Source organism: Podarcis filfolensis, assembly GCF_964270895.1.
Source record: "Podarcis filfolensis genome assembly, chromosome: 1".
Classification (NCBI taxonomy): Eukaryota; Metazoa; Chordata; class Lepidosauria; order Squamata; family Lacertidae; genus Podarcis; species Podarcis filfolensis.
The window spans coordinates 74112925-74126728 of record NC_139604.1 but is presented as its reverse complement, the minus strand read 5'-3'; the positions used below and the strand labels follow the sequence as shown (position 1 = coordinate 74126728).

Genomic DNA, 13804 nt, shown 5'->3' with positions numbered 1-13804 from the left:
CCAAAATATTTCCCAGGAGCCAAAGGAACACGAGAACAGTACTACTGGATTAAGCCAGTGACCCATCTAAGTCCAGCATCCTGTTCTCACAGTGGCCAACCAGAGGCAAAGGAGCTTACCTGAGGAATATGGCCATCTTGACCTAGGAGGCGCATTTCGTTTTCAACCCGGTGTAACCAATTAGTGTTGTCCTCTAAGCGTTTAGTCTCTTCCGCTTCCCTCTGCTCTATTTGCAAGCGCCGGGTTTTAAGTAACGCAAGCCGGTGGTCGTGCTTGTCAGTCGCCTGTAACAAAACAAACCTAAGTTTCAAACTAAAGGACAGAACTGGATACTATGGTGAACTACATACTACCAAAGCAACAGCCCAGCATCTCATGATGCAATATTATTCAGTTTCCTCAACTGTGCTGGAGTTCACAGGCTGTTGTCGTCAGCGAAGCCCAGTGTGATGCCATCTGTTTTAATTTTTGTGTGGTTTTAATTGTATTATAATTGTTGTCAACCACTTGTGAAAGCGTGGCATGCAAATATTTTTATCAAAAAATAAATACACACATATTTTTTAAAAAAACTTAAGATTTTACCCGAGGGAAAGCTGACTGCTGCTGCAAGCCAGTCCCTCTCTGTATCAGCTAGTTCAGCCCACACTCACCCAAATCATAAGTAACAGAGTTGGTCCAAATAATTTATTTAGGGTTTTTTTGCCTGAACCCAAAAGGAGTGGGGTGGGTGCTTGAATGTTCTGCATGTGAACCCAATATTTTCCCCAGTGTGATTTCTGAAGAATGCGGCCTCCAAATGCTCTTTGAACTCCCGAATTTAAGACATGGTTTTGACTATTAAGAGCAAGAAAGAAAAAGAAAAGAAAAAGCTGCCAGTATATGTACCCTGCATTTCAGCGTTTAAAATATTTCCTGCTTCGTTCAACAGAAGAAATTTATATCACCTTCCATTTCAGACAGCTATCACTATGCTCAATTGAAAGCAGATGTCTGAGAAAACCTAACACACAAAATTATTTTGCAACAGAACTTCAAAGATTGTCACTTACAGTCAACTGCTATGTGAGCGAAGTTTTATACATTTAAGTATTAGCCACTTGAGCCACATTATATGTGAGAGGCAATATATGAACAATGTATGATTAAAAAATCAGAAGTAAAAAGCCTATCTGTAAAATGCAGAGCCAGGAGTACAAAGTTCCTTCTTACACCACACAGAATAAAAACTGGCAGCTCAGGCTCAAGCCCTCTTTCCTGTCGCTCTTAAAGAAATGTCACAAAATGGAGTAACAGCTGAGGTGGTTCAGTTTGTGTCTTGGCGGAAAGCAAAGTAAGAGTAGAGAAAAAACGCTATGATCAGCAAACATTGAGGGGCAGAAAAAGTAATGCTGGGGAGACCCACTGAAAGGAAAGAGCACCCAAAAAGTAAACTAAGAGCCAGCAGATTTGAGCAGCAAGATGGCCAAAGGAATGGGGAAAAAGAGTTGACAAGAGAAGCGGGGACCAAGGAAGAAGTATGCAGACAAGTCAGAGGACATATAAAAGATCTTTAACAACACAGTGTGAGGTAGAACTCCTATTACGTACTCAGAAGCGTAACCTGGTAAGAACCAGTTAAGGAGGAACGTAACAGGTGAATGTTTAAAGTGAAAACTAACTCCATACAAGGTGCAAGAAGAGTTCTAATAGATACAGTGAAAGTGGGTTGAACAAGTTGCATTTCAAGGACTGTGGTTGGATGAGGAGATGGTGAGGTGCTGGGGTGGCAGAAGGTGATTCAGTTGGAGGACAGGCAGCTAAGATGATGTACATCTTGCATATTTATAAAGCTCTGGTAGACTCTCTGAACTTTGTTCAATAATGCTTTACTAAATCAAGTTAGACCGATTGAGAATTTGGTATGAGCTTCTGCACTTGAATCCCCAGGGGAAATTTCCCGCACAGGTGGTGGGCGGGGCAAGGCAAACCTGGACAGGAGGACAAGGTGAATTCTAATTAGAAACCACGTTAAGAGGATTCACACAAGCCCACACATACACCAAAAGCACATGAAAAGATGGTGTCAGCTAGTGCTGCTAATATGTGTGCTGGGGGCTGAATGCTTTATAGCTGTGTGAAGTAGCTCCACGTTCCTCTAAATGAATGTGCATAGTGCTGCTTCAAATGACTGCTGGCACATGTATTGCCAGTGGGGAAGGTGGAGGTTAGCCAGTGCAACCTTGCAACACTCTCGTGCATGCTTTCAATAGGAGAGGGTTCAAGTGAACCCCCCAAAGATCTAACCCTTGTAATTCGTTTCAAGAAGCCCTGGATAACTGCAGTAAGGAGACACACAGGATCAGAACCACGTTCTTTTCATTAGCCTAACAGCTTGGCATAAGCATGGCAGAAAGGACAGCAGAACTGTCATACTAATAGCTTACCCTCTCCATTCTCTCCGGAGCGCACATCATTTCAATTTGTTCATGGCAATTTTTTTGATAATGGGTTTTCAGGATGTTTTCTTTGTGGCGCAGTTCCAGCTTCAGAAACTCTTGCCTGATTTCCTCTCGATTTGCGAACACGCACTTCAAAATTTCTCTAAACCTGCCCCAAACATTTATATAGAAAAAGGACCAAGTTACATAAAACACAGCTTTGGGGCAGGGCGTTACACTGTAGTAAATAGCAGTTTCAATTTAAAAAAATTATGCTTAACCAAAGAGGTTAAAGCAGGAGTGGTACTTCAGATGTTTATTTGTTTATAAAATGATTATGATGATAATTATTTATTAAATTTATACAGCGCTTTACCATAAAAATACCAAAGCGGTTTACAGAATAAAACCACAAAACATAAAACCATAGAATAAAAACATTAAAAAGTTTTTTTTAAAAAATGTTGCCGGTCTACAGCTGCCATCATCCCTGACCATGGACTAAGCTGGCTGAGGCAGATGGAAGATGGAAGCCCATTAATATTTGCAGCAACCTACTGAGTATATAAGGGGCAAGGCGGTGTCTCAAATAACCTGTTCTTTCCTGCCATTTAAACATTTAGTGCAACATGGTGGCATATTGATCAAAAAGCCACATTTCCATAACCCAACAGGACAGAAGTGCATTATAATCAGGGAAACTAATAAAATAATCCCCAAATCTGAATGAAACCCCCATGTTCCCATATTCTCTCGTGTAAGTGCATCAAAAGGCTACGTTACTGGATTGACTAGCACAAACCCCTTTGTTTTGGTCTAGGCTTTGCACTGTGGGTTGGCTGTGCTTTGCATTCAGGCATTAATCTCAAGGACAGGAGCCAGGAGATATCTGCTTAAACACTCGCCATGCCTTTACCATCTGAAGCAACAATCAGCTATGCATGCCATTCGACAGCTTAACCAAGGAGCTCAGATGGGACCACCTCTCTTTATTTGCAACCAAGTTTGATACAGTAAAAAAAGGATGTGGGTAGCGCTGTGGGTTAAACCACAGAGCCTAGGGCTTGCTGATCAGAAGGTCAGTGGTTCAAATCCCCGTGATGGGGTGAGCTCCCGTTGCTCTGTTCCTGCTCCTGCCAACCTAGCAGTTTGAAAGCACGTCAAGGGGCAAGGAGATAAATAGGTACTGATCCAGTGGGAAGGTAAACGGCGTTTCCGTGCACTGCTCTGGTTTGCCAGAAGTGGCTTAGTCATGCTGGCCACATGACTCGGAAGCTGTATGCTGGCTCCCTCGGCCAATAAAGCGAGATGAGTGTCGCAACCCCAGTGTTGTCTATGAATGGTCAGGGGTCCCTTTACCTTTAGATACAGTACGTTTTCAAGTGGCTTACTAAGCGGTACCTGGTCAAAAAGGAGCGCCAGTGTGCAGAAAAATGACTTTAGCGCATGTGAAAAAAAGGAATAGGCAAAAGGGGAAATGCTGTATTGACAAAGCAATGCTAGAGATTTTCTGGAAAGCTGTCTCCTGAAACATTGGTCATCAGCTGGTGGATTGAGCCTGCAGTAGCACCATCTGCATAGTTTTCTTGGAGGTTGCCCCCCCCCCCCAAGAATAATAGAATTGTAGAGTTGGAAGAGACCTCTGCAATAGCTGCTGCTCTAAAGGATCTAAAATGGCTCTGTCTCCAAGCATAAAAATGTTTTATCTTATAAATTCAGGTTGTAAATACAGCTGTAAATTATTAGAACTTAGATTACAGGTGTGCCTTTTTTGACAGCTTTTAGTAGCTTAAAAACCTCTTAATTGGAGCATTAAAATGCGGGTTACCATGGGAAAGTTTGATTGTAAAAATCTGTAATGTAACAAACGGTGATTAGCACCTATGATCCTTCCCTGGGGATATTTGTCTATATATGGAGTTATAGCAGCTTTAGTTTATGTCAGAGATTTAAAAGAGTAAAATTGCTTAATTTGTTTATTATACAGAAAAAGGTCATTAAAAAGTTGTCTCGCTATATACACAGTTCTGCAAAACATAATTTTCCAGATTATTTTTAACCAAGTAGGCAGCGATTCTCTCTTAACAGAAGATTATTTTTTTAAACACACCCCTGTAATAGTATTTTTGAATTCCTGTTTTTGAAATAAATGGTATTTCGAACGAAAATGGAGCTGCCGATAATTTGCTCTTAACACAAGATCTAGGGGCTCAAATTCTCGTGATTATCTTGATGTTACATGGAATATATTCCCACATTCTCAGTGGCTAGTGCTTGCTTCCCAGTTCCTAGAATCCTAATTTTGCCAGATTGGATAAGGACCCACTGTCCCAAGCATGCACAAGTTACACAGCTGCACTTTTAACCCTTCCACTGCCCCTGTCGGTATTAGGTTATTTCACAGCAACAGGCAGCATTAGAACTTCAAAAGAGAGATTTTACTGGGCATAATTTTTCTCCTTATGCCTAACTGAATTTCTAGAGCTTAGACAGAAAATATAGCTGTAAACAGCAGTTATATTTCTTTATTGAAAACATTTATATTGCCCATTTTGCTAAGAGAGCCCAAGATGGCTAAAACAATATAAAAAAGTTATAATACAAATGCTTAAAGAATAAAAAAAGGGAAATGGTAAAAATAGCAGAGTAAAAATGAAAATATCTGTTGAAAACCATTTCCTGCACAAAATTTAACAAATTTTGCCCCAGCTTAAAAACACACTTGAAGAGCCTTTCTAAAAAAGGAAATTCAACAGCATGGCAAATAAAAGAAACCAGTAACAAGGAGGTAAGGTGAATGTTTCTTGAAAGGGGGTTCCAGAGCTTGGGTGCAGAAACTGAGAAGGTCCTATCCCTGGTTCTGACTAAACATAATTCTGGGGAGTACAGTCCTGACATGGGTTGTGGGTTCAAGCACCAAGTTTGGCAAATTATTCCTGCATTGCAGAGGGTTGAACTAGTTGACCCTTGTGGTCATTTCCAACTCTACAATTCTCTGGTTCCATGATGTAACTATGACACGTGCTACCACGGCCAGATCTTCAGTCTCCAGGAACAAGTGCACCAACTTAAGGTGGGCAAAGGCATATCTGGCTACATCTAGCACCTGAGCATTCAAGGTTAAGGACAGGTACCCTTAAAATTAGGAATCTGCATTTTCAGGTGTTGAATCCTTATCCCAGGATAACATCAAAGGCAATACCATCAAGAAAAGAACAATGGCTGTTTTATAGGCACAATAAGATAATCAAATGTTCCCTCCTTTGTGCAAGGTAGTGGACCATATATGGGAGTTTGCTTATAGACCAGGTGTTAAACTCGACTTCCCTATAGATCCCCAGGAGCTTGTACATTAAATTTTGGCAAGGGAGGAGGCCACTGGATAACAATATGAAAGTATGGACGAGCCTCTCTGTTGTAAGGAGTGACCAGGTGCGTTATGGTACATTGGCTGACAGGGTACCATTGACCAACTAAGGCTGACAACAGAGAAGGTATTAGAAGTATTTTGTCATCTTATACACACAAGTAGTTGTGGATCATGTCATAACTTTGTACAAGACAACACAATAAGTAAGCATTTTTATTTTTTACCTTGAAATTTCCACCTGTTGTTGATCTGTGGCATGTCTGTCAGGAGAAGATGTTTTTTCCAACTCAAGGACTCGTAGTTTCTCTTTCAGCATTATGATCTGAAACAGGATAATAGTGTATTTGAAAGAAATGGGTGCATGTGCGGTTTGTATCTCATTTTTAGTATTCCATGAGTTTGTTTAAACAGCTTTTTCAAAACCAATTTTTAAAGCCATACTAATGATCTACATCACACCTAATATGACACAAAAACACCAGGTTTTCTGGAAATCTGGAGTATCTGGGTGCACAACACTTAATGCCTTATTTTAATTATGCTGTTATTCTTTATGTGTAACTAAAGCAACATTAACTATTCCAGTAATTGACATACCTCTTTCTTTTGTTCTTCACAAATCTTAACGTATTGACTTATATGGCTATCCAAGCTTACAACATTGCTCTTCAGCTGTGAAGAGAAGACAAAGTTCAGTTTCATAAACATCAGAAGACAGTATATTCTTCCTTTGCTATGGAAAACATACCATGTGATCATCATATCAAGCAACACAAACATCAGTCACAAAATCCCCTGATTAAATAAAGGTAACAAAAAGGTAATGGGATGGATCCAGACATGCCTAAACATAATAAAAGTCATGGCTTGCATTCAGACTTCCACTCCACGATTATCACAAATTACTCTTTCCTCCTGCTGCTCCCACATTGTTCTGGAGTTATCCCCAACCCTCCAGAACAGCTTTTCCCAGGGCCAGAGAGGAGAATGAATTGGTGACAATCACCACCTGCCGTTTTTCGCCAGTGCCAGATAAACTTTGCTTGGTTTAGTTGAGTTTCAACCCAATGGGCAGGATCCAAAGCTGTGCTCATCCCAGGGGGGAATTCCCCACTCCTTTCTGCAAATTACAACAGCCAGTATCCGCTCCCGCTCCCAGGATCTCCTTTATATGTAAGGATACCCTTGAGAAAGGCCTAAGATATGCATTGAGGAGCTGCAGATGAAGAAGGAAAATACGGAAGGGAGAAGGGAAATTGGATGTAGGTCAAGTGTATCAAGGAATTGTTTTCCCCTTTGAAATAATGCCATGAAACAGAGGGAAGGGTAGATAAGAAAGTACAAGCAGCAAAGAAGGCAGTTGTGCTTGCGTAAAAAGAAAAAGTGCTCAGTAAGATTGCAATATTTAAAAATATGAAGCAAAAAAAGAGAGGGCAGTATCTTTTCCCTGTTGAAATTTTCCACTCAATCAGAACAAACAAACAAACATCATTTTATAATTTGAAAGCAACAGCGCAGAACTTAAAAAGAAGAAGTTTACTTACAGAGGATTTGATGTCCTTGGCTCGATTGGCATATTTAAGAGTGTTATATGTGTCATCATAGAACAGAGAAGAAGGACTAACAGCAGCTATAATTATTGTGCGACAATTTCCTCCTAGAGAATCCTTCAGTAAACGAGTAAGCTTGCTGTTCCGATAAGGAATGTGCTGGTTCTTCTTCTGGAAGAACAAAAAAACCCCCACAACCCCACACAGAAGAGGGTGAGTGTTTAATGGAGTGCTGAGATTACTTTAGCATCAGACCATGACTTACTATGAACAGCTGTTTCACAATGCACATAAATGACAGGAGATAAAAACCTTGAATTCCCCCCCCCACTAGAAAGCCTCTTGCAACACCTAGTCAATGTCCTCCTATATGAGACAGGGTAACAGAGGTTAGCAATTTAGAGTCTCCAATTCTTGCAAAAAAAGGAAGGATGGGTGCTACATTCTCTCCACCCACAGATCCCTGTACATACAAGGAGTCAGCAGTCTAGTGAAAACCCAGATTCCGTCCCAAATTCAGCAGCAGCAGTTCTGTGTTCCCAGCACAATAAATCCTGAAGCTCAGCGTATGCCAAGCACTGTTTACAGATTTCTAGAGGAACCGCAAGAGGGGAACACAAAGGGAAACCTGCAGTAGATTCAACCCACATCCTATATTTAGTTACTTCTTTCAAGTGCTAGAAGTGATTTGATGGGCTTTGCTCAACCTGCTACCGCTATTCATCTCTACTTTAACCAGGGCAAATCCTGCATGGAAGTCCCTGCTGACCTAGGCTTCCTGCTCCAAACACCAAGAGAATCAGCTGGAATGGCTAACAGCAGCAAAGTGGGTTGCTGCTGCTCACCTGAATAGAAAAAGCTTAAGGCATGGTTAATATGCAAACTAGGGATCAAATATATTTTTACCTGTAGATCAGATTATTTATGTCACCTGAAAACAAAAGTTCATTTGAACCATCGCCAGTCCTGCTAAGCACCCTGACTTTGATCCCATTAACCCAAATTTCACCATATCGTAGTCTTTAGCAATAGGCTAGATTGTGAGGCGTTAAAATGTCTGACAGCAATGGCTGCCAAAGACCCAAGCTCCAAAATTCCCGTTACAATAAATTAATGGGTCACTGTACTAAGTGAATTTTGATTTGTTGGGCCACCATACCAAAATGTTTGGGAACAACTACCGTATTGGCCTGAATATAAGATGCACCCGAATATAAGCCGCACCATTAAAATTGGGGGGGGGGGGATAGCTGAATATAAGCCGCTCCCTTCCTTGCTGCTCCTGGCTGTATACTGGGGGGGGGGGGAGAGGGAGGGAGGGAGGGGGAGGGGGAGAGAGAGAGAGAGAGAGAGAGAGAGAGGGAGAGACGGGCAGGCCGAGCGCCGCGCTGTGTTGCTGATGGCCTTTCCCCTTTCTTGCTCTCTCTCCCTTCCTGGCCTTGAGGGCGGGTACCGCTTTGCCACACTCCTGGCTGCATACCGTAAGGTTGCAAATATAAGCCGCACTTTAACTTTTCGTGGTTGGAATTTTTGGGGAAAGTGCTGCTTATATTCAGGCCTATACGGTACTTTATAGCACATTCCAAACTGCTTCACATACACTAATTCATGGGTAGGCAAACTAAGGCCTGGGGGCCAGATCCGGCCCAATTGCCTTCTAAATCTGGCCTGCAGACAGTCCGGGAATCAGCATGTATTTACATGAGCAGAATGTGTCCTTTTATTTCAAATGCATCTCTGGGTTATTTGTGGGGCATAGGAATTCGTTCTCCCCCTCCCCCCAAATATAGTCCGGCCCCCCTCCAAGGTCTGAGGGACAGTGGACCAAGCCTCTGCTGAAAAGTTTGTTGACCCCTGCTCTATTTTCTTGCATGCCTTACCATGCCACTATTCTTTTTGAGATTCATGAGTCACTTGTGACCTAAAAGGTATCCAAGCAACTTACATTGAAAGACATAAACATCCTAGGCCGGGGGGGGGGGTAATATAGAACATTAACTTTCTTATGCAACACAATCCCAGCTGGGGGAGGTGGTGAGAAGAAAATGGGTACCTACTTTTGGGTCTGCCAGAGCATTAATGATATTGCCAAGGGCTAGCAGCGAGCGATTAATATTTGCCCCTTCTCTAAAACGCGCTCCCTTGGCCTTTGTGGCGCTGGCACGTTCTGAGCCTGCCAAGTCAATGAGGCACATTTTGGCAATACGGACATTTTGATTGATACATGCTGTCCTGTCTTGTTGTCTCAAGTAGATCTGAAACAGAGGAGTACAGAACAAGGAAATGAGGAAAGAATCCAGATAAAACAATCACCCTTCCATGCCTACAAGTTGGGCAATGCAGGGGAGGAAACATGCACAAACCTAAGCTTTCTGTAATACAGACTTTCTGGCAGTCATGCAGAGAGTGCAAAATTGAATCGGACAAGGAAATTAAAAATGAAGATTAGATGCTCCTCCTTAGATGAACACAGTGTTTCCCAAACTTGGGTCAACAGTTGTTTTTGGACTACAACTCCCATCATCCCTAGCTAGCAGGACAAGTGGTCAGGGATGATGGGAACTGTAGTCTAAAAAACAGCAGGAGACCCAGGTTTGGATTAACACACTTCAGAAAGGATTGTTTATTTTATATTCTCAACATTTTTATCCCACTTTCCACCTGCAATTCTCCAAGTGCCGTATAAACAATGCAATAAAGGAGACACAATCACAGCTGTCAACTTTTCCCTTTTCTTGTGAGGAATCCTATTCGGAATAAGGGAATTTCCCTTAAAAAAAGGGAAACCTTGACAGCTATGTACACAATGAAACCACCAATCTGAAAGCACACAATCTGAAAGCTTGCTATTCCAACAACACTCTCTTTGGGATCTTAACACGTTTACTCAGAAATAAGTTTACCTGAACTCAGCAAGACTTAACTCTCCAGCAACTGTGCATAGGATTATGCTTTTGGTTTGCAATCCCAGCCACATCTCCCTGGGACCAAGCACCACTGAATTCAGCAGGACTTCTGTATAAACATGCATAGGCTCAGTCTGCTATATACTATGTCAGCTGCTTTAGTAGGAATCACTTTTTGATAGATTTTTAAGTATAAAAATAAATAAATGCACAACAGCAGTTAGGCATGAAAAAAATACTGCTATTTATATGAGCGTGAAGTACATTTATTTCTCACAAGCAGCTATGACACCTCAATAGATTCCTCATCTGAAGTTGAGTGACGGCAGAGACCATGAGAGCTTCCCTCCTGAATGCTATTTAGCACAAAGGATTTAATGCAGACAGAAGTGCGAGCTGGATCTCTCTTCCCAAGACCAAAGCTATTATAGCTGGTGTGCCATAGGCCTAGGATTCTTTCTCTCTCTCTTTTTAAACAAAGCTTCAAAGGTTATCTAAGATCCTCAGACACCTTATCTGCTGTATCATCTTACCTGAAAGACAGCATGGGACCGAGATGAGGAGGCATTCACATCAGTGGGATGCTGTGTTCTGTTTTTGTTTCCATAGTCCAATATTTGCAAGATCTCCATGGCAGACTTCGGCTACAAAAGGTGGAGGGGGGAAAATAGTCAAATGAAACTAGTAAATCTTTTTGCTAGATTTTAATCTGGGAGTTTCATTGTCATGGGATTTCAGTCATAATGTTAACATCGTAGCTTTGGCTTTTGTTGCCATCTTGGTCCCAGAGGATGACACACACAAAGCAGGTAAGAAGATACCTTTTATCAAACCAGCTTCTGTAGGTGAGCATAAGCTTCAGCACCTGCCCAAAGAAGATTATGTTCAAGATTAACTTGTGCCTAGTGTTGCCTCGAGAAGTTGGGTCAGCTAAAAGGCATCATTTTACTTATTCCAAAACCGCTAGCCGTCAGGTTGTGCTAGGCACATTGTTTGAGTTGGTGGCGATGCCACTGCAAAGTTCATCTTAAAGCCATTAGGAAGGGAAAGGCATTCACAAACACAGAATTAAATAAACCCAAATCAATTCATTGAGTGAGTAGATCTCACAGTAAGACTTACGCATTCATTAAAATCTAAAAAATAAGATACAATATCCAATAACTATTGACAGATAGAAAAATGTGGTTATACACTATTTGTTTCAGAAGGAACTGAATATTTTATAATATATTTTATAATATTTTATATTTTATAATATTTTATTTTATAATTATAAGTCCTATGAAAATGGACTTGGACTATTAATGGCAATGTTTGTTATAGGGAATAGTCCTCACACAATCATCTCCAAGGGCTATCTTGGTTTGCTTTCTTGGCAGTCTGCTTCCATGTTCAGCCTTCCCAGAAAGCCTTCAAATATCTGATGTGAAGAGAAAATTATCCAGTAGGCTGAAGTACAAGCTGGGAAGGTGGAGGCAAACATGACTCCATTACGCTTGTTTGGGGCCAGCCACATTACAACCATAACCCAAACAGATGAAAATAATCCTGGACTGGCTGAATGGGGGGAGGGGACCTGAGCTGGGGATACGTTGAGGGTCACGAAGTGCACACATCCATGGCCCCAATTCCCTCCAAAATTCTCCACAGGGAGGCAAAAATACAGTCGCCCCTGCACTGTGTTATTTCAATTCAGAGCCACATGAGCAAGGCCGTTGTAGACTGCCAAGCTTCAGGGCTTAGCAAGAAGAGGACTACCCAGCTGGTCCCCAAGCTCAGCAGCTTCACGCTGATACACTTTTAGGGTTGGGGGATAGAATATTCTAATAGTCCCCCCCTTTTCTTTCTACAGGCCGTCAGCTAATTCTGCAGGGACCATATCGCTTCACTGTTTACTTTGCTGCTGCTGACATTAAAGGCATTAAGCAGTAGTAGTATCACCCCCGTCAGCTTCTGATATTTTTGGCCCTTTGATAGCTGTACAAATGGAAACAATGGCATAGGTAGAAGAAGATTGCCTGGAAGCAGGCTCTCCCCCAACTGCCAGCTTCCCTCCAAGCCTTGACCGAAGAAGCCAAGGTGCACTATGGGTGAAAGAGACATAGAATAGAGGAAGAGGGGAAAGTGGAGAAATGAGAAGGCAGAAATGAGAGGACAGATTGGGAGAAATTAGGTGCATGTGTAGCAGATATAAAAAATTAAGAATATGAGTTAGGATACAACTGTGATGAGGAGGTTTTTGTGTTTGATCAAACGCTTCAGCCCCCAAGCCACTTTACTCAAAAGACCTGTTTCAATTTTGACAGCGCAACTTTGAGATAAAGGGGTTGAAGATTGCTACCATGTTTGATTTAAACAGTTGTTTCATAGCAACTGCCTTCGCAAACAGGTCACTTAGAGAGGCCCGCTAGTATTTCAAGTGTCTTGATAAAGTAATGGTTTTGCACTGTGTTTTCTTCCCAGAAATAAAGCTTGTAAATCTTCACATCAAGATGGATAGGATTGAACAGATAGCATTCGTGTAAAGGACTTGATTTGTCCATAGTATATGAATCATGGCTTGGGAGGGCAGTCTGATCTGTTCTGCTTCTTTTGATAGAATAGTGCCTGTAGTGGGTTGAAATGACTCTGAAAACTTTTCAAGGTATCCCAGTTAAAACCGATTTAGTGGGGGAAATTGGAATTTTGGAAACAAAGCTGCAGACAGGCACGCTTATATATTGGGTCAAACTTTGTAACGCTGGCATGCATGTAATACTAAGCCATGGTTTAACATGATGTGGGCAAGACAAATTTGGTCAACAGGGAGAATCAATCAGAATATTGTGAAAGTAAAAACAGAACAAATAACCTTCTAACTCACACAAAGCCTTACAATATTGGGAGATTTAATGCAAATATTTCCCACGTTCCCCGTCTGCCAACTTTCTGGCAACTTAAAGAAAAACAACTTAGGTGACAAACTAGGTACCTCAAACTTACGATTTCCCTCTTAGGTGAAGCCTTAAAGACTCAAAAACTGCTTTGAGAATTTGTTATAGAATTTCAATTGCTTTGTGAGCTACTACGAGAACTGTGTTATAGGAATGCCTGTAAATACTGCAAGCAGGCAAATAAATAAATAAATAAATAAGCAGTTAATGAATAACATGGATAATATAAATACGTGCAAACCTGATGCATTGTTAACCCATGAACCAGCACTCCTTTTTGAGGATCTTCTCGAACAGCCAGTGGTCCTGAACTTACAAGCAAATCATGTATCTTCTCATTGTAGACCTTGGGAGGGAAAGGCATTGGAAAAGGCAGACATTAAGATACACAAAGGTAAGCAGCTAATCATACAGAAGGTATCTGGATTTGGTAGGTGTAGTCCCATTTTAGAAGATGAAAAAATGCACCTACACGAGATGGCATGCGCTTCCAGATACGTTTTATTCCTAAGTTTTAAACTCAGTTAAGAGTCCTAATTTTCTGTCCAAATATCCAAATTGGCATTTTAACTTTCAGGCCCAAAGGAGGCAGAGTGGCAATTTGACAGGAGGGAAGCACCAA

At 41.4% G+C, this 13804-nt stretch overlaps 1 protein-coding gene across 5 annotated transcripts in view; it reads right to left on the bottom strand.

The window, feature by feature from the left end:
• The window catches only part of KIF18A (kinesin family member 18A), a 38271-nt gene that overhangs the window by 19903 nt on the left and 4564 nt on the right, over positions 1–13804 (bottom strand). For all 5 annotated transcript variants that reach the window (XR_014544353.1, XM_083598351.1, XM_083598352.1 and 2 more), the window contains exons 4-11: positions 13424–13528; positions 10780–10890; positions 9398–9595; positions 7335–7511; positions 6388–6462; positions 6015–6112; positions 2427–2589; positions 120–284 (exon numbers count right to left, since the gene is read on the bottom strand). Coding sequence is in view for 4 of the 5 variants with exons in the window: in XM_083598351.1 (XP_083454477.1) it covers positions 120–284; positions 2427–2589; positions 6015–6112; positions 6388–6462; positions 7335–7511; positions 9398–9595; positions 10780–10890; positions 13424–13528 (1092 nt within the window). In the remaining variant the exon portion in view is untranslated. The remainder of the gene's footprint in view (positions 1–119; positions 285–2426; positions 2590–6014; positions 6113–6387; positions 6463–7334; positions 7512–9397; positions 9596–10779; positions 10891–13423; positions 13529–13804) is intronic.